We start from the raw sequence: 26,321 nt of genomic DNA, 5'->3' as shown, positions 1-26,321 counted from the left end.
ATTTAATTGGTGTTTGGTTATTGAGATTATCTCCTTGACCCTAACGGCTTGTAGTGCTGAGGTGTCTAAAATCACAACGTGTGCACTATTAAATATTTAGAGTGCCCTCTGGACTGGCTGGATTTGAAGGCTGAATTTGGAGAAAATAAAAATAGTATAAATATAAATGTTCAGAATTGTATGTTGCACTAAAAATGCTATACATTATTTTTATGCATATGCATTCTAAATTGCCAGAGCAAATGTATTATGCTTTTTTTCATATTGGAGGGGTTTTAACAGTGCTTTTGAGTAGTGCCTTTTGTCCTTGCTCTGTTTCACAGAGTTTCATACTATTAATCGGCATCATGTTTTTGTTCTGGTGAAGATGCTGTGAGAACTAGTGAGGAAGATGTGTTTAGTATATTCAAATGTTTCCTTTTCTTCAATTCCTGCATTCATTTATTCATTAATGTCACAGTAGCACTTTGATGTTGATTCGATGTTGAGATTGACTTTTCTTATCTACAGGATATCTGGCCTCCACATCAAAAATGGATTTCATAAGGTTTCTGCAGCTGTCTGTGTAGAAGTATTGTTTAGGTTTCAAGGAGAACCCTATTTGGTTTCAGGTAGAACTTGTTTTCCACAGGCATGACCGGTCTCCACATGGAACACACAGGTTTAACCTTGAAAGAGATCTAATCAGAAAGTTCAGTCAGGAAATAGTTCTACCTAAAACCAGAAGATTCAATCAGGAAATAGTTCTACCTAAAACCAGAAAGTTCCGTCAGGAAATAGTTCTACCTAAAACCAGAAAGTTCAGTCAGGAAATAGTTCTACCTAAAACCAGAAAGTTCAGTCAGGAAATAGTTCTACCTAAATCCAGAAGGTTCAATCAGGAAATAGTTCTACCTAAAACCAGAAGGTTTAATCAGGAAATAGTTCTACCTAAAACCAGAAGGTTTAATCATGAAATAGTCTTACCTGGAACCAGATGGTTCAAACAGAAAATAATTCTATCCAAAACCCAAAATTGTGTTCTCGAACAGAGACAGGTTCTATTTTTCTGCGGGTATAGAACTGTGCATGATCAAAGATAAACATTGTTGGGCCTCGTCATAGTCCTCGTCATAGTTCTTGTCATAGTCCTCGTCATAGTCCTCGTCATAGTTCTTGTCATAGTCCTCGTCATAGTCCTCGTCATAGTCCTCGTCATAGTCCTCGTCATAGTCCTCGTCATCGTTCTCGTCATAGTTCTCGTCCGAGTTCTTGTTATAGTTCTTGTAATACTACTTATTATAATACCTTTTCTTCTTCTTGTCAGAGTTCTTGACATAGTTCTTGAACCTGGAAATGTCACAATGGTACTGTTGTAATGGATATGGCCTACTAAACACAGAGCAGCTACTTAATGCTGGGTTTTTTTCTTCTTTTGGCCTGAGATTCTGTTGGCTGCACATGAAGAGTGCTTTTATCCCTGAAACGTCTCTCTCTGAGATAAACGCCGACATTGATATTGTACATCTCTGTGTTCTGTGTGTTGTCCGGCCTTGCGGCAGAGGAAGAAGTGGGCTGGGACGCAGCTCTCATATAGCAGGTAGTACTTCAGTCTCTACAAGTTCACGGCATGGCCCGGAACACCTGTCCTGGTTTGATCTCTCCCCCCCCACTCCCTGTAGCACCCCCACTCCCCCCCCCCTGTTGTCTGTTCCCTGACGACTGCACCTGTGGCAACTCATTCCACGGAAGAGAGTAAAGCTCTGCGTCTTGCCTGGTTCCAGATGTGTTTGTGTTGAATAGCCAACTCCTACGTCGGTTGTCGTGCCAATTGGAAATTATGTAATAGGAAATTATGCAATGGCTTTACAGCACTAGCAGATCTGGAACCAGGCTTTGTCGGCACTAACTGCTTTTCCTTCCCCTAATGTCTGCTCACGGGTCACCACGGCACTAGTGACACATTGCTCCCCACAGATAAATGTCCTAACACACTTCATACACTCCGCAACACACTTCAGCCCTTTATGAATTATACATAAGTGTTTTGTACTTGCTGGGGGACCGAGAAGTCTTCACTACGCTAAATATAACACCTTAATGCTGGATCAACTGAAGCTGACAAGGTGCGGGCCTTAAAGGAGAATTTCACTTTCTTTCCGCTTGATGTTTGACGTCATCCCTCTGAAAGAAGTCTACAGGTCAAGATCAACTGCATTCCGTGATGAAAATTCCTTAGAACAGACATTTCTTGGAACCTCTGCTATCTATGGCTACCATTAGCAAGAAATCAATATCTGTTATAGGGGTGTGAATCTCCAAATCACATGAAATCAACTCCAGATTTGGTTTGATGTTACTTAATGGTGATTCGGCCATTAAAAGATAAACTTGCCCACAAGCACTTATTACTTCCATTGTTTGTTTTTTTTAGCTAGCGGCAGCTAAAGTTTGTAATTGCTGTTTAAAGAAAACTAATTTCATGCTGAAGAACTGTCTCATGGTTAAAATAATTCCCCTGGATACCCACAGCCGGAAAAACACGGTTCATGAGTTTGTGGAGCTCCATCCAGACATTTCAACCGTCAAAATCCAAGACGTTCCAGACAGGACGGAAAGCTAATATAATATCTAGTTGAATTGAATACAAAACGACCTCAGCAGGATGTGTCCACAGTGTCATGCCCGGACACCGTGGGAGCCCAGTGCCACACCGTAGCCACACAAGTCAACCAGACGGATAATGATGTACGATTGCAACCAGAGGTATTGTGTAATCACCTTCCTGCCAGTAATGCTAATTGGATAAGACAAAGCGTTTGACGACGGGAAGAGGAAGAGGCCTTGTTTGTTGTGTTCAGTTTACACCTCCACATGCAGCATTGACGGGTGTGTTACAACCTGTCGCGGTGTGAACGCCTCGGCAGGACCTACAGTAGGAAGGGGATGCCAGAGCTAGCTGCCTTCCTGACACAACAACGCATGCACGTTGCACACACGCGCACGCGCACACGCGCATTTCAAGGCCGTTCCGTGTCCGAATCAATAGTCGCTACGCCCACACTGTCTCTCCAGTCTCTGACATGAATGTGCTGGCAGTGGGATGGCTCTTTAAAAATGGAACATGGTATAAAACAGCCGGGGGAGAACAGGCAGGGAACACTGCCCCCTCTTTCTCCTCGCCTTCTCCATCGTTCTCTCGTCATCCCCTCTCCGTCTTACTCTCTTTCTCCATCCACCTCCTTCCCTATCACCTTGTGTATCTGGCTGAATTCCCCAAACCCCCACAGCTATTGCCGTCTGTGCTCCACACAGCCCTTTGGCTGATCTGTGTATCGCCCCGTCTGTGCGAGCCGTGGGCCCCCCGGGGGATGAGGAGAGTGGCATGGCTTGAGAGCCCCATCACTCCCCAAATTGAATTTGTCTGGTAGACATTTTGCATATGAACAGTGTCCTTCTCTGGAAAATACAGCGCTTTCACATCAGTTACTGCTCCATCAAAATCTCTTTATCAAAAGGAGCTTGGACGGCTTGACGGGGCATCCTCCGTTCAGATGTAATTTGCCTTTACCTCAACTTAGAGCTACTACGGCTGATGAAGAGTGAAAGGCTTGCTAGGTTTTGAGGAAGGCCCTTGGTAAGATGAACACTTTCAAAGCAGTTTTCAGAAAGATTGTGTTATTTCATCCCATTTTGTTGGCAACAAATATAGGGCTTGAGAAATCATTAATTGTTTTGTCATATATTATAAATCTACAGATGTCCATTCATTTTAGGTACTGTATCTTTTCTTTTATAAAATACTACATTCCTTTACTCAAAATATAACCATTGCATTCTTCAGTAAATTAAAGAACATGATTTAATCCTGCACATGGTTAATTCACTGTCAACCATTCTTGCCCCTTGCCAATTGGCTGGCAAGGTGTATTTCCCACAATCCTTTGTGCTCCCAGTCACAGACAGTGATGCCAGTGATTGATCGTCATATCAGTTTGTGGCATGTTCGCCCCCAGGTCCTATGGCACCGTTGTTGCCAACCCGCTCCTGGCACCTGCTTGCTTCAGAACCATAAGACTGCCATCTAAAACACAACTATGCTCCATCAGACATGCACACACACAGTTGGAATGGTTATTTTTTTATGGGGGGGGGAATTGGCTGTAATCCTGTTGTTTGATTCATTGTATTTGTGTGTGTGTGTTTGTGCGTGCATGGGCGTGTGTCAGTGTGTAATTAGATCCGCAGTATAAAGAGAGCCTAATATCACCTATCTCTGTGGTACCCTACGCAGATGGTGTCTTCAGCGGGATTTAAGCTGTGAAGTGTTGTTTTTTCAGGTTTTATACAAATGACTAATAAAATTCAACCTGCTCTTTTAATGCTCATATAACTCATACAACCTATCCTCTACAGGCCACAGAGTACAGAGGAATGGAGAACCATGATCTGTCAACGTCAGCTCTAGTTTCACAAACAAATTCCAGGCCAGTCTAGTTTGGAGGGTACAGATCTGAGAACAGTTACATTTCTTTAATGGGGGTCTTTTTTTTAGACTAGTGTCTTGGTGTCTTTAAGACATTGGTCTACACCATGGGTGGGTGTGTGTGTGTTTCCGTGTGTCTCTGTGCATTTGTGTGTGTTTGTGTGTTTATGTGTGTGCACAAGCGTGTGTGCATACATCTGTCTGTGGACCAATGAAAATGCCCTTCAGATGGTGTGAGTGAGCGATGGGCTGTTGTTTGTTTAGGCCTGTAGCCACCCTCTACGCCTCGGGAGGAACGGAGCTTTGAGGCCATGGCTGCCAGATTCCAGACTGGCTCTCCCCTCCTCTGCCCACTTCATGTCAGGCTCTGCCAGGATGGCGTGCGTCCGAAGGCCAGTCTGGGATGTGGGCACACCTCTGGGCCGCGGAGCTGATATGCCTGCCAGGACTCACCCCCACCACAGTCGACTCAATCCAGCCATCCAGCTCCCCCGCCCCCTCCAAACCTTCATGCCTCCCTGCCTCCATGCCGGTTCTCCATGGATGGATCTTCATTGTCTGTGTTGTGCTCAATGACAGAATGCAGCCGGCCAGCTATTAATTAGAGTGGAAGAGGGTGTTCAGACTAATTGCAGGCATCGGCCTGGTTTATTTGCTGTTGTGTCTCCTGCAGTAGGTTTGGTAGGTTGACTGACTGACTGGCTGGCTGGCTGGTTGGTTGGTTTTTTGACTTGCTTGCTGGCTGGTTGGTTCGTGTGTGGCTGGCTGGTTGGCTTGCTGGCTGGCAGAGAGAGAAAGGAGAAGAGAAGCATGAGTCCCCTTTCTGGAAAGGGCGATTTGCTAATTAAGTTTGGTAATCGAGGCTGTTTATCAAGCCCTGGGAATTTAACACATGCGGAAATAGGAAAAGAGTGGGTTGGCTAGTGATATACTGTGTTAAGTCAGAGTGTGGAGGCTGTAGACTGTGTTAAGGCAGAGTGAGGAGGCTGTAGACTGTATTAAGGCAGAGTGTGGAGGCTGTAGACTGTGTTAAGGCAGAGTGAGGGGGCTGTAGACTGTGTTAAGGTAGAGTGTCGAGGCTGTAGACTGTGTTAAGAAAGAGTGTGGAGGCTGTAGACTGTGTTAAGGCAGTGAGGTGGCTGTAGACCGTGTTAAGGCAGAGTGAGGGGGCTGTAGACTTTGAGGTTAGAGTGGGGAAGCTGTAGACTGTGTTAATGTAGAGTGAGGAGGCTGTAGACTGAGGTTAGAGTGGGGAAGCTGTAGACTGTGTTAATGTAGAGTTAGGACGCTGTAGACTGTTTTTTTTAGAGTTAGGAGGATGTTGACTGTGTTAATGTAGAGTTAGGAGGCTGTAGACTGTGTTAATGTAAAGTTAGGAGGCTGTAGACTGTTTTTGTAGAGTTAGGAGGCTGTAGACTGTGTTAATGTAGAGTTCGGAGGCTGTAGACTGTGTTAATGTAGAGTTAGAAGGCTGTAGACTGTGTGAATGTAGTGTTAGGAGGCTGTAGACTGAGGTTAGAGTGGGGAGGCTGTAGACTGTGTTAATGTAGAGTTAGAAGGCTGTAGACAGTTTTAATGTAGAGTTAGGAGGCTGTAGACTGTGTTAATGTAGAGTTAGGAGGCTGTAGACTGTGTTAATGTAGCGTTAGGAGGCTGTAGACTGAGGTTAGTGTGGGGAGGCTGTAGACTGTGTTAATGTAGAGTTAGGAGGCTGTAGACTGTTAATGTAGAGTTAGGAGGCTGTAGACTGTGTTAATGTAGAGTTAGGAGGCTGTAGACTGTTAATGCAGAGTTTGAATGCTGTAGAGTGAGGAGGCTGTAGACTGTTAATGTAGAGTTAGGAGGCTGTAGACTGAGGTTAGAGTGGGGAGGCTGTAGACTGTGTTAATGTAGAGTTAGAAGGCTGTAGACAGTGTTAATGTAGAGTTAGGAGGCTGTAGACTGTGTTAATGTAGAGTTAGGAGGCTGTAGACTGTGTTATTGTAGAGTTAGGAGGCTGTAGACTGTGTTAATGTAGAGTTAGAAGGCTGTAGACTGTGTGAATGTAGTGTTAGGAGGCTGTAGACTGAGGTTAGAGTGGGGAGGCTGTAGACTGTGTTAATGTAGAGTTAGAAGGCTGTAGACAGTTTTAATGTAGAGTTAGGAGGCTGTAGACTGTGTTAATGTAGAGTTAGGAGGCTGTAGACTGAGGTTAGAGTGGGGAGGCTGTAGACTGTGTTAATGTAGAGTTAGAAGGCTGTAGACAGTGTTAATGTAGAGTTAGGAGGCTGTAGACTGTGTTAATGTAGAGTTAGGAGGCTGTAGACTATGTTATTGTAGAGTTAGGAGGCTGTAGACTGTCAGGTCAGAGTTGGGAGGATGTAGACTGTCAGGTCAGAGTGTGTAGGATGTAGACTGTCAGGTCAGAGTTGTGAGGCTGTACACTGTCAGGTCAGAATGTGGAAGATGTAGACTGTCAGGTCAGAATTGGGAGGCTGTAGACTGTCAGGTCAGAGTTAGGAGGCTGTAGACTGTGTTAATGTAGAGTTAGGAGGCTGTAGACTGTCAGGTCAGAGTTAGGAGGCTATAGACTGTCAAGTCAGAGTGTGGAGGCTCCTGTCAGACACAGCCGAGACCGAAATAATTAGATTAAATAGGTCAGGTCCATCGTTGAATAGAACTTGTCAACGCATCTGTTACCTTTATCTGTTGTGCGCTTTTCATACCTAAAAAACTGCATATAATTTACGGCAATGTCAAATCTACCATTGAGGACACAGGAGTCATGTCTACAGTATTTATTTTAATGGGGATCCTTTTTGCAGAATAATAGTGATGAAAAATATGAATTACAAAGCAAAGATGTTGTCAAAGTCATGTTCCCTACCTGCTTGCGTGACACCCAGGACGATGTGATGACTTGTAAACTGTGAAGTGAAGCCAGGCAGAAAGGCAGTGATCTTGGATTATTAACACACTGCCCATAGCAGAGACGCTTGCAGACAGGCCCTTCTTTGACCGTGTGCTCGGGGTGATAAACAGATGTACTTGCATTGCAAGACTGGCGGTGTGAGGTTAGTCAAAGACTGGCGGTGTGAGGTTAGTCAAAGACTGGCGGTGTGAGGTTAGTCAAAGACTGGCGATGTGAGGTTAGTCAAAGACTGGCGATGTGAGGTTAGTCAAAGACTGGTGGTGTGAGATTTGTCAAAGACTGGCGGTGTGAGGTTAGTCAAAGACTGGTGGTGTGAGGTTAGTCAAAGACTGGCGATGTGAGGTTAGTCAAAGACTGGCGATGTGAGGTTAGTCAAAGACTGGCGATGTGAGATTAGTCAAAGACTGGTGGTGTGAGATTTGTCAAAGACTGGCGGTGTGAGGTTAGTCAAAGACTGGTGGTGTGAGGTTAGTCAAAGACTGGCGATGTGAGGTTAGTCAAAGACTGGCGATGTGAGGTTAGTCAAAGACTGGTGGTGTGAGATTTGTCAAAGACTGGCGGTGTGAGATTTGTCAAAGACTGGCGGTGTGAGGTTAGTCAAAGACTGGCGGTGTGAGGTTAGTCAAAGACTGGCGATGTGAGGTTAGTCAAAGACTGGCGATGTGAGGTTAGTCAAAGACTGGCGATGTGAGGTTAGTCAAAGACTGGCGGTGTGAGGTTAGTCAAAGACTGGCGATGTGAGGTTAGTCAAAGACTGGCGATGTGAGGTTAGTCAAAGACTAGCAATGTGAGGTTAGTCAAAGACTGGCGATGTGAGGTTAGTCAAAGACTGGCGGTGTGAGGTTAGTCAAAGACTGGCGATGTGAGGTTAGTCAAAGACTGGCGGTGTGAGGTTGGTCAAAGACTGCTGATTAAAAGAAAAGTGTGAGAAATCACCAATATTTTGTGTAACCAGGCCGATGTCATTCGTTACTAGCTAACCCATTAACACCAACTGGCTTAACAGAAAACCTTAAAAAAAACATTCAAATTTCACACTGTTTAGGACCCTGGTTAATTATCCAAGCACAATCCTTGCTAGAGTTGACAGTTATGATAGTTAACTACCTATATTTTAGTGCAGCTACATTTACATTGAGATTCAGTCCATTAAATCTTGACTGTTGATTGTATTCCAGTGAATTACAAGGGTTGAATGATGTTTAGTGAACGACTTCCCTTTTTATCAATACAGTGATTATGTGATATCCTTTCTCAATTGACACAGAGGAAAATGGAAAAATACTGCTAAACTTTCAGAAGGCAAGAGACGACAGAGGAGATACACATGAAGAGAAAGAGAAAAGGTGAGCTGATTGAGGAGAGAGAAATAGCAGATATTGGCAAGGAAGAAAATCTTAATGATCTAGACATTTCTACCTCAGTGGAAATAACCATTAGGTTTAGCCAATATAATCATCTTTTATTTGGCGGGAGCTGCTTCTACTTGTTAATAAAGAGGTTAGGTAGTGGATGAATTAGTGCAAAAAAGCTTTCTACACAAGAATAGTGCATTAGGTATGAAATATCAGTATACTTTTCTGTACATAGTGTTTTGGCATTGTGGTTATTTTTTGTCAAACTGATATTTTTATACATGCCTTAACTAACACATTTGTACATTTCAGTCATACAATCTGTGACATATGTAATAAAATGTGTTTTTAATTTAAAACTTTTCTGGCTAGGGTGTCAAGAGAGGAGATACAAGGGAATAGGCAGGCAGTTCTCACTGAGAATATGTGTTTTGGAGTTGCCCATTGAGATATCCAGTTTTGGATTGATTCACATGAGCAAGGAGTAGAGGTGTTTGTTCTCTGTGCTTAAATTAAACATTGAAATCACAAAGGCTATAAAGCTGTGTCTATGTTTCTCAAGAGATCATGTACTCAACTTATATACTTTCAAACTGAGTATAATATTCAGTTTTTGCTTTCTAAACTGTCAAGAAGGAAACATAGATTTGAATTCTGGAAGTCAACCTTTTACTGCAGGGGTGAGGTGGGGTTTGGGGGTCGCTTTGACTCACGGCCTTCATGTTTCTGGAATCATAGATGTAGCCTTGATTCAGACTGGGTGACTGGGATGAAATGGTATGTTAAAGGGACCTATTGGCATAGTGATATGGTTGAAGGGGTGAATCTGCAAAATAATGCAGTTTGTTTACTGCATGTATATTAACGCTTGCCCTTGTAATCCTCACAAGACTGGTTCTTCAGAAGAGAAGAGCAGATTGAGAAGAGAAAGGCATTGTGTGTGTGTGTGTGTGTGTGTGTGTGTGTGTGTGTGTGTGTGTGTGTGTGTGTGTGTGTGTGTGTGTGTGTGTGTGTGTGTGTGTGTGTGTCCCACTCAGGGGAACTGGATTGGGGGAACTGCACAGCAGGCCACTTTAATTTACATTAAATTATTTGAGTTCTGTAATTGTTGTTATTTTGATTACTTCCAGGGTAAATGTATATCTATTTTGCATTTCCTTTGAAATGTCAGTTTGGTTTATTTTCCCTGGTGTTGGTGTTCCTTGTCTGTCATGCCAATCTGTCTACTAGCCTCTCCTCCATCACCGGTATAGACTCTATTAGCCGATGTTAGCCGATGTGGCTTCCAGCTGTGATATCTATCCTCCTCTTTGACCGCTGTGCCACATGGAGAAGCGCAGCGTGACCGTCCCCATAAGGAAACATGTGAATTATTAAAGAATTGAAAGACAATATAATTTCTAACATATTGTACCGTGTCTGTACAGTGCGTGTTACGAGTATATGCTGTAGGTATTTGGCTCAGAAACACTGGGAGAAAACCTAGGACACTGTCCAGTGTCTGTACAATGTGTGTTACATGTAAACAGGTCCGGCTTGTATCCTGAAATTTGACCAGACAATCTCTTTCCTTGTTCTGTACGGATCTTCACCGTTGGACCTCCACGGTATCCGTCTGCCGCTTTACGAATTTCAAGCCTCTTCCCCTTGAAAGACATTATGACAGGACCCTATGGCAGTTCCACGCGGTGTTGTCACCCACTGCTTCACCCGAAAATGAATGTCTCTTTCAGACGGACTGACAGGCGTAGCTGGGTCCTAATCTGCCTGTGTGGTGCCTGGGGTGGGGGTGGGGGGGTGGGGGGGCTGACATCTTTACAAAGTCTCCTACCAGAAGCTTAGTTCGCCACTGTAGAGCTCCACGGCTCAGGGCTTAGACATTCCCATTCAGATTTCCCCAATTAGGTGGGCCTCCGCATGATGTCTTGGTGTCCCAGTGTGGGCACATTCTGGCGTGCTGTTGCTCTTACAGTTTTTATTGCATCTGCACCGATTCAGGGCTAAATGCGAGCACAAGGAAAATACCTTTTTAGAACTTGAGGTCTAAGTAATTTATGTGAAGGTTCCGGTGTCTTACAGGTTTTGTCCACTGAAACTGACACGTCAGCCAATTATGCAAGTTAGCAGTGCCAACTAGCATGTGCTTTTGGGTATATACTGTACTGTACCCAAGAGAACAGCACTTGTCTAAAACCCAACTGCAATAGCTACAGTACGGACAATGGACCCATCATCTTTCAGGGATTCATTGCTCAGAGACTACTTGAAATAGGTCATATTTTAATATAGGAAACTGTCACAAGATGTAATACATCTCTATGTAAGGCAGACCAATGACAATATTGATTTTGGTTCAAAAAGTCAGGATGTTGAGTTTAACCCCGTGCCCGTGTCTGTTAAGGGTAAATAAAAAAGATGTCTAAATTTATGAATGTTCATATTTTTAAGACATATTTCGCAAAAAGAATACATAGGTTTTGTGCAAAAGAAATATTTTCAGAATCATTATTTAGGTATATTATACAAAAAAAAGTATAATAAACATAATGTTGCCCGCTGGGCTCGGGGTAATTAATAAAATGGGCTCCAATTGCCCCCAACTATGACTAAATACAATGTCTAGCAAAGACATGAATAGTTTTCAAAATGTATTCATTTTTTATTGGTAATTTCAGTCATTTAGCAGACACTTATCCTGAGTGACTTACATTCAATATTTCCCCACAGTAGTGAGTCATTTGGCCAAGGGAGGAAACAGGGAGATAACCCAGGACCCAATGTACTGTACCTACTGTTTTCTTCAAGGAGTCCCAATTTCCCCCTTGTTTAAAAGGACCCAACTTTCCCCTACAACACAGCATGGAGAATGAAACAACTGCCACTGCATTTAACACTAGTTATTTAGAAGGTGCTCTGATCAAATTCAACTTTCAGGGGCAATTTGGGTTGACCAAGGATTCAGTCGTGCAGCCGTTCAGTTGCCTGTCAGAGGCTCGAAGTGCCAGGCCGTGTTGCCTAAGTCTTTAGTAGCTATCTGATAATGGAACAAAGAGGCCTATCCTCTTGGAGTATCAAAGACCATTTCCTCACAGTGACACTGGACATGGCAGGAGACGGAGTGAGTGTATCCGAGCAAAGCCACTCATTGGCCCCTGAGGAGTCCGTCTTTACACCCTGCCCGGACACATACCACGAAAAGTCATCCTTTACCCCACTCAAACCTACTACCTTCCAGCAGTAAAAATAGAAGAAAGGCACCTCCAGCTGAATGTCACTGAGTGACAAGGTCTTTAGCTCGCTAATGAGATCACGCCTACTCCTCCAGCTCCTCCGGCTTCCCTCTACTCTATCTATCCCACATGATGGCTGAGCGATCACTTTCTCCCTCTCTCTACTGGGGTAATTGTGATCAAGCTGAACGTGCTTCCATGGGGTCAGTGTTAGCTTTGATAGCAGCGTATGTTCCTTGATAAGGGATTCTTCAGGCACTTTCATTCACATCCTTTGAATCGCCTACAAACATTATAGATCTGTGAATTTTCTGTGTTTTTTGCGCGTTGTAATCAAGCTGCCTGCTAACAGTCTCTGTGTGAGCATGGTTTTGATGCAGATTACAGTGAAAGTTGTGGACCACACTTACACCCACAGAGCTTTTTCTGTGTCTCTCTGGCTCATTTCTCTCTTCCTCTCAGTGGCTTTGTCCCTGAGACGTGCAGGCTTTTCCCTCTATTGTTTTTGCCAGTTTGCAGGCAGATTGGAGATGGGGAATAGATCAAACGCAGAATGGATGAGCTGTTTTGCCAGATCCCCCAGCCGTAGCGGATTTCAAGACTGACTGAGACTGTATGCGTGGGTGTTTTTTTTCTATTGGGGTGGGGGGGGTGTTGTCTGTCATTCTGTATTTCACCCTACACTCTGCTGTCCTTATTAGTCTGACTACCAGTCTCTTTAGCTAACATACCAATCCTTACCACTCCTTGTCATGGCCAAAGAGTCTGGCATTCTGGCAACGTTGTGTCAATGTTACATGTAGAGCTGGATTTAAGCCAGAGTTGATCATTGTTTGTTTGGAATTACATTATTTATTTCTCTATATATTACTTAATATAAGATCATGAGTTAGCAACTTTAACAGTCTGGTTTTGTTAGAACCACCTGGAAACCAAAGTGTGATGTGGACTGAGAAAAGCTTGAGACAAATGTTTGCATCATGTTGTGATTGGAGGAGAGCTGTTAGTGTTATCCAGTCAGGATGAAGTGCTGTGTTCCCCGGAGCTCACCAATGAAAGAATGTTAATATTTGAACTGCTGAAAGACCGGACAAATTACATAGTGTACAATGTACTGTAAGCTGAAGAGACCAGTTGCTACAGTCCTATTAGAAGCTTGTAGTAGAACCAGAAACACACATGGTATTATAACACCACATGGTGTTGTGGGCTACTGTGTCTAATGTATCACTGTGAAGGTCTGGAACCCATTTACGCCATATGATGGATAAAGTACGATAGAAGATAGATGAGTATGCAAGGTAACACGTTTGAGTGCCAGTTCAATCAGACTTCCTGCTGCCTCTCACAGTGACATAGGGGTCATGGTGTGCCAACAAAACAGATTAAAACTTGTATTCATGAAATGTTACAGTTGACAAATAATCAAGTACTTCTGACCTCAAGTTAATGCAGAGTAAAACATTTCTGACTATACTGGTATTTGATTTGATAGGAAAAACTGGAAACATGTAAGCTGTGCCTATGATGTGTTGGCCTACAACAAAGCAGTAAGACTACATTAACAACTGGTAGTAAAATAAACACATCACTGCCTTTTTCCATAGCCTGCTGCATGTGCTATTTTCGTTGATGTTGAAAGTAACTAAAGCTAGCTAATAAAAACAAAGGCATGGAAAGATCTAACTCCGTACCTAGTACAGCACTGTGTGTTAAAGAATTGAGGTCCTCAGGTAAATAAGAAAAACATTTCAGATATATATTAATAAAAGTTCCTATAAATGAGGGGTAAAACATACAATAAAGAAAATATACTTGTGTTCAGCAACAACAAAATATGTTCTTCTTAATGCAGAATGCTAAATAATGTGTCAACATGACCACAATCTACGCGTAATGATTGCGTATATAGTTGTTGATGATCAATCATTCAATCAAAAGAACACAGTGTAAGGGATGCCAAGAAAGGGTTTTCATTTGATTTTAAAAACCATGACCACTCGTATTCTCTCGGGAACACACCCTTGACCGAACCGATCTCCAAATATTCACACATGTCAAATGTAATTAATTAGGCAGTCTCCTATCCACAGCGACTTACAGCTTGCGCCTGCATGTCAGGATAGCTATGTGAAACATCTGCACAACCCAGTCACAGAATATGCATTTGACTTAATGAAGTTGCTGTCAGTGCTAGAAGGAAGAGGAATTATCATTATAACGAGCCCTTGACATCCAGTGTTGCCCCTAGCAACGAGAACCCCTCGGACAGGACACGAGACTGCGTTCGAGAGCCCGTGCCTCATGAAATTTACTAGAAAGACGTAGAAGGTGCTGAGGCACCGTCAGCAGTGTTCATCCCCTCTGACTAGCCCATGGCGCTCCGTAAGACCTCATCCCTATCCACTTCCTGGGTCGCCCAAGAACGGGGGAACAATCAACTGTCTGGCATCTGTGATTTCAAAGGCGCAGTGCTCGGACATTTATTGCTGTGTGTGAGTGAGACTGTTGTGTGTGTGAGACTGTTGTGTATGTTCACGGGGCGATTGTGTGTGTGTGTGTGTGTGTGTGTGTGTGGTGGGGGGGGGTTAGAGGCTTCTTAGGTACTGGCTTTGAAGGTTCAGGTTGCCTCCCTGCTCTCTCTTTCAAGCCGTCGCTGACGCTCGTTATGGCAACAAAGTGACGGCCACCGTGCCAATAATGCCAAATAACGAATGGAGAAAGCGCGCTTTTGATTCTCAGGAATAACAATAAATGTTTTTGTTCACCTGTTACATGGTGCAAATTGAATTGGTATTGTATCGAAAGGCCACGTCTTGAAAGCTCATAAACGAGCCTGACCTTTAGGGCTGGCCTTTACTTGACTGGTGTGGTCATTACCAGAGCGGGAATAATGTATGACAAAGCCGATTCAGGCACACTCACTCACACACACAAACACGCGCATCTTTATTCTCTGGTGTGCATTTCCACTAATGGTTGCTGGGATAACATTGTCATTATGTGTCTTGAGCTATTTTGATATGGAGCCATCTCTATTATGGGTACTCAAGTGCGAATCTCATTGTTAGCAGTGTTTGAATTCAGTTAACCACCATCCTGCCACTGCAGATATGCAGTACCACATGGTGCTTTGCACACCTGGGTACTGTTCATTCGGTAACACTATACCCAAATGGTGTTAAAATGGTTTCTTTTAAAGATTTAAGTGTAGTTCATTTTTATTTAACCTTTTTCTTTTCTTTTTCCCAGTTGTATGATATTAAATGAGTGATAATGGCCTGCTTATTGCAGCAACTCCAGTTGAAAATCACATCAAGCCATTTTGCTCCTTGTTACTCTGCCAAGCTTGTTGTGCTTCTGTATTCACTGCTTGATCAGAGAGGATGATATTTTAACCCTTGCTCTTAACTGGACAGCAGTGTGTACAGTGACAGACTGAGACAGACAGACCGCCCACACACGCCTCATCCACAATCAACGCCACGTTGTCTAGCCCAAAGCCAAAAGGGCCAGCCAGCCGTTTTACCCTACCAGGTTATGGTATCACAGTGCAGTAACACCATAACATGATATATACATTTGTCACAAGGCAGCACTGGATGCCATCCTCTGATGGATATGCTGCGTTCTCTGAGGTAATTTTAGCAGTGGTGTCTTACCTGTGAGCAATCACCCTAATCTCGGGCCTCTACGCTGTGATTTCAGGTGCTGGAGTGAGACCTGGGTAATCCTTCACACGCTCCACTCCACTTCCCATCTCAACCCCTCTGTTTCTGTCCTCCTCACACCCTTTCCATTGATTTCCTCTCCTCCTTTCTCTGTCCTCGGCGCTCTGCTCTGGTTCCTCAGTAAATGACTGCCACTCCTGGCGAGGGCACTAATCTCCTCCTCTCTCTCTCTTCCTCTTCCTCTCCATATCCTTTTCTCTCTCAGCGGCGAAGTCACAGTGGGGAAGTCCCCAACAGCTCAAACTGACACGCATGTGTAGCTCAGAGGGCCATTTCTGTAGATAAGCATGTGAGGGTGGTTGTGTGGATGTGTCGTAGCTGTGAACACAGACTAAGCCATGTCCTGGACGGAAACATCAGGCTGAATGGAGAATTTCCATTGAGCTCAGATGGAAATGGGCCTCATGTGAAACGCCTGCAAAACCTTGATATGTTCAAATGACCAATGAGGAAGAAACCAGCAGAACAATGATCCTTGCTATTCAGTGTCTCCTAAGCTATCTGTTCACAGACAGTTCTAGCCTACGTAATGTGTCAGCCCACAGGAGAACAGTGTATTTAGTTCACTGAACCACCTGCATATTTCTCCCGTTATTGGATCCTTGTGGTTGTAAGTATGTTTTTAACGTCTGAGTTTTTGTCTGTGTGTACGGAGTGAGTCATATTGTGCTGTGCATGCTACTGTGCGTCACATTCTTCATTGTCACAGGTAGCTGAGTGGAGCAGAGGGACACTCTCAGGGCAGTTCCTCCTGTTGGCGGATGCCTAGGAAGTCTTCCTGTTTTGAGGCCACAACGCACACGCACGCACGCACGCATGCACTCTCTGCTCCTGTATTCCTGTGCCAGCAAGCCTTCAGCACTTCCCCTCTTACCTGTCCTTACCCATGTTGTATGGGTGATTGAAAGTTTACCACTTCCAGTAGAAGGTTACTGAGGGGACAGCTGGGAAAATTAGTGCAAGGGAATATTACTTACGTGATGAATAAATATATAATCTGACCCCATGTTATTTGTAAATGTATGTGATCATAAGTGACCATAATATGTAGATAGTTCTTAGTAAAGGTAGCTAATCCTTTTGTCAAGAGCCTAGCATTAAAACGTCTCTACCCAGAACTCAGGGATGTCAAGCCAATGGCATGTGTTCCTGGGTCTACCCAGGCTGTTTAGAAACCCAGAAATCAGGGATGACTTATATGCGTGTAATTAGCCCTACAAACGCGAATGGGAAGATGAATGAGGAATGCCGTCATAATCTATATTTCAAAGTAATACAATTTAATCCAATCAAGTGATAGTCACAGGACCAAAACATAGTTACATACCAGCAAAATTCAACATTCAAATCGTATCCAAATCTTCTGAATGAATAAAACACACAATAGAATGAGCGTGTGCTAGCAGCATCAACTGACGATAGACTCTTAACGTGTTTAACGACACTTCTTTAACTATAACAAACTGCTAAATACTAATATAATACTTTGTGTTGGGAGGTCTCTTTAATAAGAACAAAACTCAAATCACTGCTTGAGACATGGCTATTTCTCCTAAAATCAGTCATATCTAAAACACTCCCTCAAATAACGATTAGCATTACTTTGCTTGGCTAACACAACCACTTAACCAATGCAAATTACCAAATGGGCGGGGCGTTGACATCTTTTGTCGTCATTCGTGCAACATTGACAAACATTCTAGTATGTTCTTGTGAAGTTTGATCCCTTACCCATAGAGTACAGTAAAGCATATCAGACTATTCTGCCCTTTATGGGAACAGGGAAATCCAAACCCTACAAATAAATGTCCACAATATCATGCATTTAGTTACATTCCAGTTAACCTTTCCAGGTTAGATCAGGAGGGTGAGGCTGATTGCCCACACCTGGTTTTCCAGATCTTTAGAGAAGTAAATGTTATGCAGGACCCCTGATTAAAATCACCACAGGTCTGTTGGAGACTTAGTGGGGCCAGACGCTCCTCCTCAACAGGCATTTCTCATTATACTACACCCGTCTGTCCCTCTCCTCATTTCAGTCTGCTGCCACAGCCCTCCGAGGTCTGGTGGAGGTGGCCGGAGCCTGATGGATTGAGCCGGGACCAGATGGTGGTGACTGGGGTTTGGTGGTCAGGGGCTTGGCCTGGCAGTAGGGGCCTGTCGGTGAGGACCTGGTGGTGAGGGCCTGGTGATGGTGGTGGTGGGGGTCTGGTGGTGTTGGTGGAGGCCTGTTGGTGGTGGAGGGGCCTGGTGGTGGTGGTGGTGGTGGTGGGGGGTCTGACGGTGAGGGCCTGATGGTGGGGGTCTGGTGGTAGTGGTCCTGGGGTGAGGACCTGGTGGTTTCGGGCCTGGTGATGGTGGTGGGGGTCTGGTGGTGGTGGTGGGGGTCTGGTGGTGTTGGTGGGGGCCTGTTGCTGGTGGAGGGGCCTGGTGGTGGTGGTGGTGGTGGTGGTGGTGGTGGTGGGGGGTCTGACGGTGAGGGCCTGATGGTGGGGGTCTGGTGGTAGTGGTCCGGTGGTTGTGGGGGGTCTGGTGGTTGTGGGGGGTCTGGTGGTGGGGGCCAGGTGATGCAACCATCCGCAGTGACCCTCTATAGGGAAAATGCATGTGGTACCTGATTACATAAGCTGGTTGCTGAGCATCATGTTCTGCCAGATCTCCACAATGTGCACATTTTAATCTCATCCCATCCCTCCCTCGCCTGAACACCCGGAAGCCGTCGGCAGGCTGGTGGACTGTTGTTGTGCTCTTGTTTGTATTCCATTTGTGCATGCAGGGTTCAATGTCTCTCTCTCGTTCTCTCTCACCGCGGATGGGCACAACAGTGAGGAAATGCAATGCAAGGTCTTTGGATCATATTCTCTGGGGAAATCTCTGAATCCGGGAGTCTTTTTTTAATAAATGAATCAGGAGTTCACTTTAGGAAAGGATGGTAAATGACTTTCAGCTGGAGTCTGATGAAGTTGAGCGTGTTAAGCGTCTTCAAGTATTGGTGGCCATTTAACTGTGAATAAGGCAACATGAACATTTTTCTTCTTCACTGTATTAACTACATGTGTTTTGTAAGATATACGTCACTGTTTAACACAAAGATTTCAGTTGCTTTCAGATGACTCGTTTACATTATACTGGGAATATAAAAAGTCTATACACCCCTGTGAAAATGCCAAGTGTCTGTGATGTAAAATAATGAGAGAAAGATAAATCATGTCAGAAAATGTTCCACTTTTAATGTGACCTATAATGTGAACAATTAAATAGAAAAACAAACTGAAATCTTCGAGCGGATAGAAAATTAAAACCTTACAGTAACCTGGTTGCATAAGTGTGCCCACCCTCTTATAATGTGGCTGTGTTCAGAATTAACCAATCATATTCAAACTAAATAGTTAAATAGAAGTCATTCCACACCTGCCATCATTTTAAGTGACTCTGATTAATCACAAATAAAGTTCAGCTGTTTCCTGACATTTACTTAGTTGCATCTCAGAGCAAAAGCCATGATCCGCACAGAGCTTCCAAAGCATCAGAGGGATCTAATTGTTGAAAGATATCAGTCAGGAGAAGGGTACCAAATAATTTCCAAAGTATTAGATATACCATGGAACACAGTGAAGACAGTCATCATCAAGTGGAGAAAATGTGGCACAACAGAGACATTACCAAGAACTGGACGTCCCTCCAAAATTGATGAAAAGATGAGAAGAAAACTGGTCAGGGAGGCTTCCAAGAGGCCTAGTGCAACATTAAAGGAACTGCAGACATTTCTGTCAAGTACTGGCTGTGTGCTACATGTGACAACAGTCTCCCGTATTCTTCATATGAATGGGCTGTAGGGTAGGGTGGCAAGGCGGAAGCATTTTCTTACAAAGAAAAACATCCACCCTGGCAAAAACAAACATCCAGTCCCCCAAAAGTATGTGGAAAAATGTGTTATGGTCTGATGAAACCAAGGTTGAAAATGTTTGCCAAAATTCCAAAAGGTATGTTTGGCACAAAAACAACAATGCAATTCACCCAAAGAACACCATACCCACAGTGAAACATGGTGATGGCAGCATCATGCTTTGGGGCTTCAGCTGGAACCTGGGACTTTAGTCAGGTTGGAGGGAATTATGAACAGTTCCAAATACCAGGCAATTTTGGCACAAAACCTTCAGGCGTCCGTTAGAAAGCTGAAGATGAAGAGGAAATTCACCTTTCAGCATGACAATGACCCAAAGCACACACCCAAATCCACAAAAGCATGGCTTCACTGGAAGAAGATTAACATTTTGGAATGGCCTAGCCAGAGCCCGGACCTGAATCCAATTGAACATCTGTGGGGTGATCTGAAGAGGGCTGTGTTCAGGAGATGTCCTCGCAATCTGACAGATTTGGAGCGCTTTTGCAAAGAAGAGTGGGCAAATATTGCCACGTCAAGATGTGCCATTCTAATAGACTCAACAAAGTATTAGTTTAAGGGTGTGCACACTTAGGCAACCAGGTTATTGTGAGTTTTTAATTTTTCCCCCTCAAAGATTTCAGTTTGTTTTTCAATTGAATTGTTCACGTTATAGGTCACTTTAAAGCTGGAAAAATGTCTGACATGATTTATCTTTGTCTCATTCTTTTACATCACAAGATCCTGGCATTATGACAGGGGTGTGTAGACTTTTTATATCCCCTGTATACCCTAGGTGTGGTTAGAATGAAAGCAGGGGTTTAGAGCATCCTGGGGCGTTGCTGTTTCACAACCCTCAGGATTTTCTTTTACTTAATATAATATTGCTTAATATAATATTGATTATAAAATAATCAAGGCATTTCATTAATCACAATACATACCATAACTCGGTATCCAAAATGTGTAGTTGTCATAAACCATAAAGGCCTTGGTATTTTGGTGGCATTGAGTGGCTGCACATCCAAAATCACCCCACTTTCTCTACAGCGCTGGTTGAAGGTACGTCCCCAAGTGGGAATGGGGTGTCATTTGGACTGTTTTTGCTCAGGCGTTGAAGTGAGTCGGCACACTCAATACATGCTACATGAATCAGCGTCTGAGCGATGCTACATTACCGACACTGATGTAACGCCCCGGGTTGGGTCATGCCTCCCAGAGCTATGTACTGTATAATGACTGACAGTGGCAATAATGGCTACAGAGTCAGATGATACATTAAACCACACTGCATTTCTCTGCCCTGATGCATATGCAAAGCTGGACACCACAAAACACACACACACACTCCATGCCATTCCAATTCAGCCATCCACGTCCAGAGATCGATTTGTAGGGGATGATAAATGGACCAATAACTCGACAAAAGACGTTAAGCAGAGAGCCCACCGAACCGTACCACTTTGTAATTACAATGCAAACGAAAAATGAGGCATGATGTAGCACCGCCACCGAGCAGCGGGTGTGTGTTGGGTGGGGACCGGCAGATAGCTGGAGGTGTGGAAGGAGAAGCGGAGGAGAAGTGGAGGACTGCCAGTCTTGCTCTAATGATAATGAGGACATAGCGCGTGCTTCAGAGGATTGGGTGTAATTGAGCTAATGAAAGCATTCTGTTGTCTCCTGATTGAACACATGCCTCAAGTTATTTCTTCAAGGAGCTGTGTGTGTCTCAGTCCATGCTCTCTTTCTGTAACTCGTCTTAGGGCTGACCTTGTGAAGGGCCTGGTGACTTAGGGTCTCCTTAAACTGGTTTCATCTCAGAAGATCAAGGATTGACTGTTGGGCTTTTCTGCTTCCCAGCCCTTTAATTAACTTGTTTTTTGTGTGTGTGTGTGTGTGTGTGCGTGCATGCGTGTGCGCTCGTTTCTGTGTGTGTATGTGTCCGTGTGTGTGTGTGCCTCCTATCCCCTTTGCAGATTGGCCAGTGGCACTCGGAGCAAGGCCTGTCCATGGAGAGGAAGCTTCCATCGATCAACGTGACAGACACTCTCTTCAACACCACTCTCAGCATCACCACAATCCTGGTGAGTGAAGACTGACACATGCTGGACACTCCGACGGGTCTACATGGCAGGGAGAGTCAGGGAGGATACTGAAGTGCAGCCGTGGTGTACTTCTCCTCGCCACACTGACGCATAGGCGGGACGGTCCACTTGGTTTAGATGTGCAGGGGGCTTGACATTAAAGAGTAGCAGGGCAATGATTCACAATGTCCCTTTGTCACAACACAGTTACTAGGAATGACAGACACGTGCTGGATCAACCATGTGGTTTCATGTACAGGATGGGGGGTTTTTCACGATGTCACCAGCACACATAAAATATGTTTCACAGTTTACTGTGTATATACCATATATATATATATATACACACACACACACTTTATATATACTGTCAGTTTACATAACATATAAATGAAGGTTTCAATTCACATCACATCGTTGTTATACAGTACCTGTCATGGTGTCTGACAAGGAGACATTCTAGGTCTGCATCTCAAATGTACAGTTAACATCACAGTAGCCACTAACACAGCCAGTAACCCTGGACTAAAAACTATTCAAGCAAATGTTCTTGTGAAACACATTGCGCTACTAAATAATGCAACCAGAGCACATTACACTCTTAAATAATGCAACAAGTCTCAAGCATGTGCAAACAATTAGTGGGTTTATTTTCCCGTTTGTAGGCAACACTCATTAGGCCTTCATTATAGCTTCAAGACAAAGAAGAGTTACTAACAGCATAGCGCATATAAACTTTCAAAAGGAGTCAAAGAAGAGGCTGTCCGGTATCTCCATGTTTATTTGTTTTTATCATAAAAATGCTAGATTTTATTTAAAATGTCTCCTATTTTAGTTAATTACAATTTATTACAATTATATAAAGTGATATGAGCAGAAAAATTTGAATATACATAGCTAAAGGAGACAATAAAATCCATTCATAAAAGGAATGGGCGGGGGGGGCTGAAATTATCAAATATAAAAGCAGTGTTAATAGCACTCTCACTTAAAGCTTCACTCCGTGGCGGCTCTTGATTTGCTGCATAGTCAGGGCAGTGCCAAATGGTGACCGAATTGTTTTATTTAACAGACATTTATATTGCTCCCTTGAAGCAATCAATTATTGCTTAAATAAATAAAACGTATAACTATTAATATTTTGCCCTGGTAACATGCAGGGCAAGCATTAATAATACTGTCAGCGGCAAGCATGTGTTCAGCTCACATCGTAACAACATAGACTTCAACAAGGAAATATCTATAGCAGTTAACGTTGAACTTCTATACTGAGGAGAAGAAGAAAGAAAAAAAACTGTGACACGGCAGGATAACTAGATCAATAGCTAGAACAATAACTGGCGAACTAGGGATTCTGTTTTTTATGATTTGATTGAAGGTCACCGGTTAGAACTCCCTTTACCTGATCATTTATATCTGGATTCTACATTGATTGTACCGTCCAACCTACAAGATCCCAAAACAGTGCTGATTCCCAAATTCTTTGGTTTCTCATCCAACAGCCTGAATTGGATTGTTTATTTGTTTCAACAATTGTACAGTTCTGCCCAATGCCCAGGGCTTCTGCAAATTAGTAGTTAACTGAAAAGCTTGGTTTTAATAATGCATATATATATTAATATTTTTTTGGTAAAATCTAAACATATTTACCAAACTTTCATGATGATATGCCCAAAAAAGTTGGGACACCCTGTAAAATGGAAATAAAAACTGAATGCAAAGATGTGCAAATCATTTAAACCCTTAATTCAGTAGAAAAAAGTACAAAGACAACATATCAAATGTTAAAACTGAGAAATGTTATTGTTTCTTGAAAGATATATGCCCACTTTGAATTTGATGCCAGCAACACGTTTAATAAAAGCTGGGACAGGGGCCACAAAAGACTAAAAGTTGTGTAATGCTAAAAATAACCAACTAATTACGTTAATTTGCAACAGGTCAGTAACATGGTTGGTTATTTAATGATCATTCCAGAGAGGATGGGTCTGTCAGAAGTGAGGACAGGTTTTCTGTGAAAGAGTGCGTTGGCAAATAGTGCCACAATTTAAGAATAACACAATGGCCCTCATTTATCAGTCTTGCATAGAAACGGGTGTATTTGTTGGCGTAAGATTTTGCTTACACTCCTCTCACCGCCTGATTTATGAAGCTGTGCGTACCTTTAAAATCCAGGTGTACGCAATACCTGCCCTTGATAAATGCCGCGGCTGAAAACGATCGTCATTAGAATAACACGGCCCTATATATTCAAGTCTCCACTTCCCCCACGCCCTCATTTTACGCCATGGACACACGGAAGACGGCAAAAAAGAGTAACTTCTCTGACGTGGAGATTGAGGCGATCACCAGGGAGGTAGAAAGAAATAAAATGGTTTCATTTGGCAGTTTAAAAAGCGGAATAAAAGATGATGTTGTGATGTGGAGTACCATTCATTCACATTAATAATTGCATGACAATTTGTAATATTCGTCTTATTATTTTATGATATTTATTATTAATTACGTTTATTGTTATTTAGAAGAAGAATGTGGTTATTATTATTATTTCTATTATTATTATTATTTGAAAGAAGAAGAATGTCATTTTTATTATTTTGTCAGTGTGAATTATATTTTGGTCATTAAAAGCCTTTTATTACTGAACCCAGTCCGTGCGCAACTGCCGGGCCTAACCCTGAAACATCATGTAAAGCGCACAGGCTCGCATCTGAAAGAATACATATAAATCAAATGCTTTGGTAAAGTCACATAAATTAAACAAGGAAGTCCATGTTGCACAAAAATAAACACTGAAGTTTGTAATTATGTTGTTGTTGTTTTTTTACAGTGGGTCATAATATATCATATCTTTTAGTTTGTCAGTGCGTTCGGATTTTTTTTCTGCGCATTTCCGCACTAACTCAAAACGTGCGTACACCACCTCCTGAGCTGGCGTAGGATTTGAGAGTGCCGTACGCCAACGTCCATATTGATAAATCTCAAAGTCACCGTGGTTTTGGGTGTACGCCAGGTGTACGCTGGAAATTTGGTGTACGCACTTTTGATAAATGAGGGCCATTATCATTAAAAGATTCAAAAAATCCAGAATAATCTCTGTACGCAAGGGACAAGGCCAAAAACCAATATTGGATAGATGGGATGTTTGGGCCCTCAGGCGGCACTGCATTAAAAACAGACACTATGGACATCACTGCATGTGCTCAGAAACACATTTGAAAACCATTGACTGTGAACACAGTATGTCGCTGTGTTCACAAATCCAAGTTAAAACTCGACCATGCAAAGAAGAAACCATATATACTGAACAAAATTTTAAATTTGAGTGGGCAATACACGCTGCAGTCAGCATGCCAATTGCACGCTCCCTCAAAACCTGCGACATCTGTGGCATTGTGCTGTGTGATGGAACTGCACATAATAGTGTGGCCTTTTATTGTGGCCAGCCTAATAATAATCATGCTGTCTAATCAGCATCTTGATATGTCACACCTGTGAGGTGGATGGATTAATCTTGGCAAAGGAGAACTGCTCACTATCACAGATTTAGACAGATTTGTGAACAATATTTGAGAGAAATAGGCCTTTTTTGTACATAGACAATGTCTTAGATCTTTGAGTTCAGCTCATATATAAATGGGGGCAAAAACAAAAATGTTGCGTTTATAATTATGTTCAGTGTATAAACAAGATCCAAAACCGCTGTAGGTGGTTCCTAGGTTCACTTATAATAGCAGGAAAAATGTCTTCTTACTCGTCACAGAAGTCAGTAAAAAATCCGTAAACAAGTGCGAGTTTATTCAAAACATAAAAATATACAAAATCCTGTTGGCTCCTGTAGCCTATCTTAAGATTTCACTTGTTAATCCTTTAACTTGTGTTTCCTTACACGCTTAAACACGAGTTTTATCCATAATGACAGACCAAACGGTAAGAAAACTGTTTCTCCCCTTATCTCAGCACGAACTTCAAGTTCAACCTTCCCTCCACGAGTGGGCGTAACCATTAAAGAAACAGAACAGAAATTATACATCAGAAAACATACAAAATAATACTGAAAAATATATACAAACTATTGAAACATTAAATTGGCTCTTACAACCGCTGCCACCTTCTCTGGACCCGAGCTTATCTTCAATGGACTGAGGTGTATTGGAAAACTGTTCTGTGGTGTGTCGTGTCCTCCGGGCAAAAGAGGAAAGGACCATTCCGCTTTGCTTGTTATCAGCGGACAGTGCAAAAGCCAGCATCCGTGATGGTATGGGGGTGCATTAGTGCACATGGCATGGGTGACTTGCACTTCTGTGAAGGCACCATTAATGCTGAACAGGTTTTGGAGAAACACATGCTGCCTTTCAGAAATTCAAGGCCTTGCTTATTTCAGCAGGACAATGCCAAACCATATTCTGCTATTACAACATCATGGCTCTGTAGTGAAAGCATCTGGGTGCTAAACTGGCCTACCTGCAATCCAGATCTGTCACTCATTGAAAATGAAAAAATATGACAAAGAAGACCCTGAACAGTTGAGCAGCTGAAATCCTATATCAAGCAGAATAGGAATACATTTCACTTTCAAAACTACAGCCATTGGACTCCACAGTTCCCAAACACAGAGTATTGTTAAAAGAAGAGGTGATGCAACACAGTGAGTGGGTAAGC

General features: G+C 43.0%; 1 protein-coding gene across 1 annotated transcript in view; it reads left to right on the top strand.

Moving 5' to 3' along the window:
- grik4 (glutamate receptor, ionotropic, kainate 4) overlaps nt 1-26,321 on the top strand; it is a 371,059-nt gene that overhangs the window by 304,453 nt on the left and 40,285 nt on the right. The window contains exon 12 of the mRNA XM_020047780.2: nt 21,552-21,659. Within this exon, the coding sequence (XP_019903339.1) occupies nt 21,552-21,659 (108 nt within the window). The remainder of the gene's footprint in view (nt 1-21,551; nt 21,660-26,321) is intronic.

This window comes from Esox lucius, chromosome 1, assembly GCF_011004845.1.
Source record: "Esox lucius isolate fEsoLuc1 chromosome 1, fEsoLuc1.pri, whole genome shotgun sequence".
Taxonomy (NCBI): Eukaryota; Metazoa; Chordata; class Actinopteri; order Esociformes; family Esocidae; genus Esox; species Esox lucius.
The sequence above is the reverse complement of the archived record's forward strand: the minus strand, read 5'-3'. Positions and strand labels throughout refer to the sequence as shown.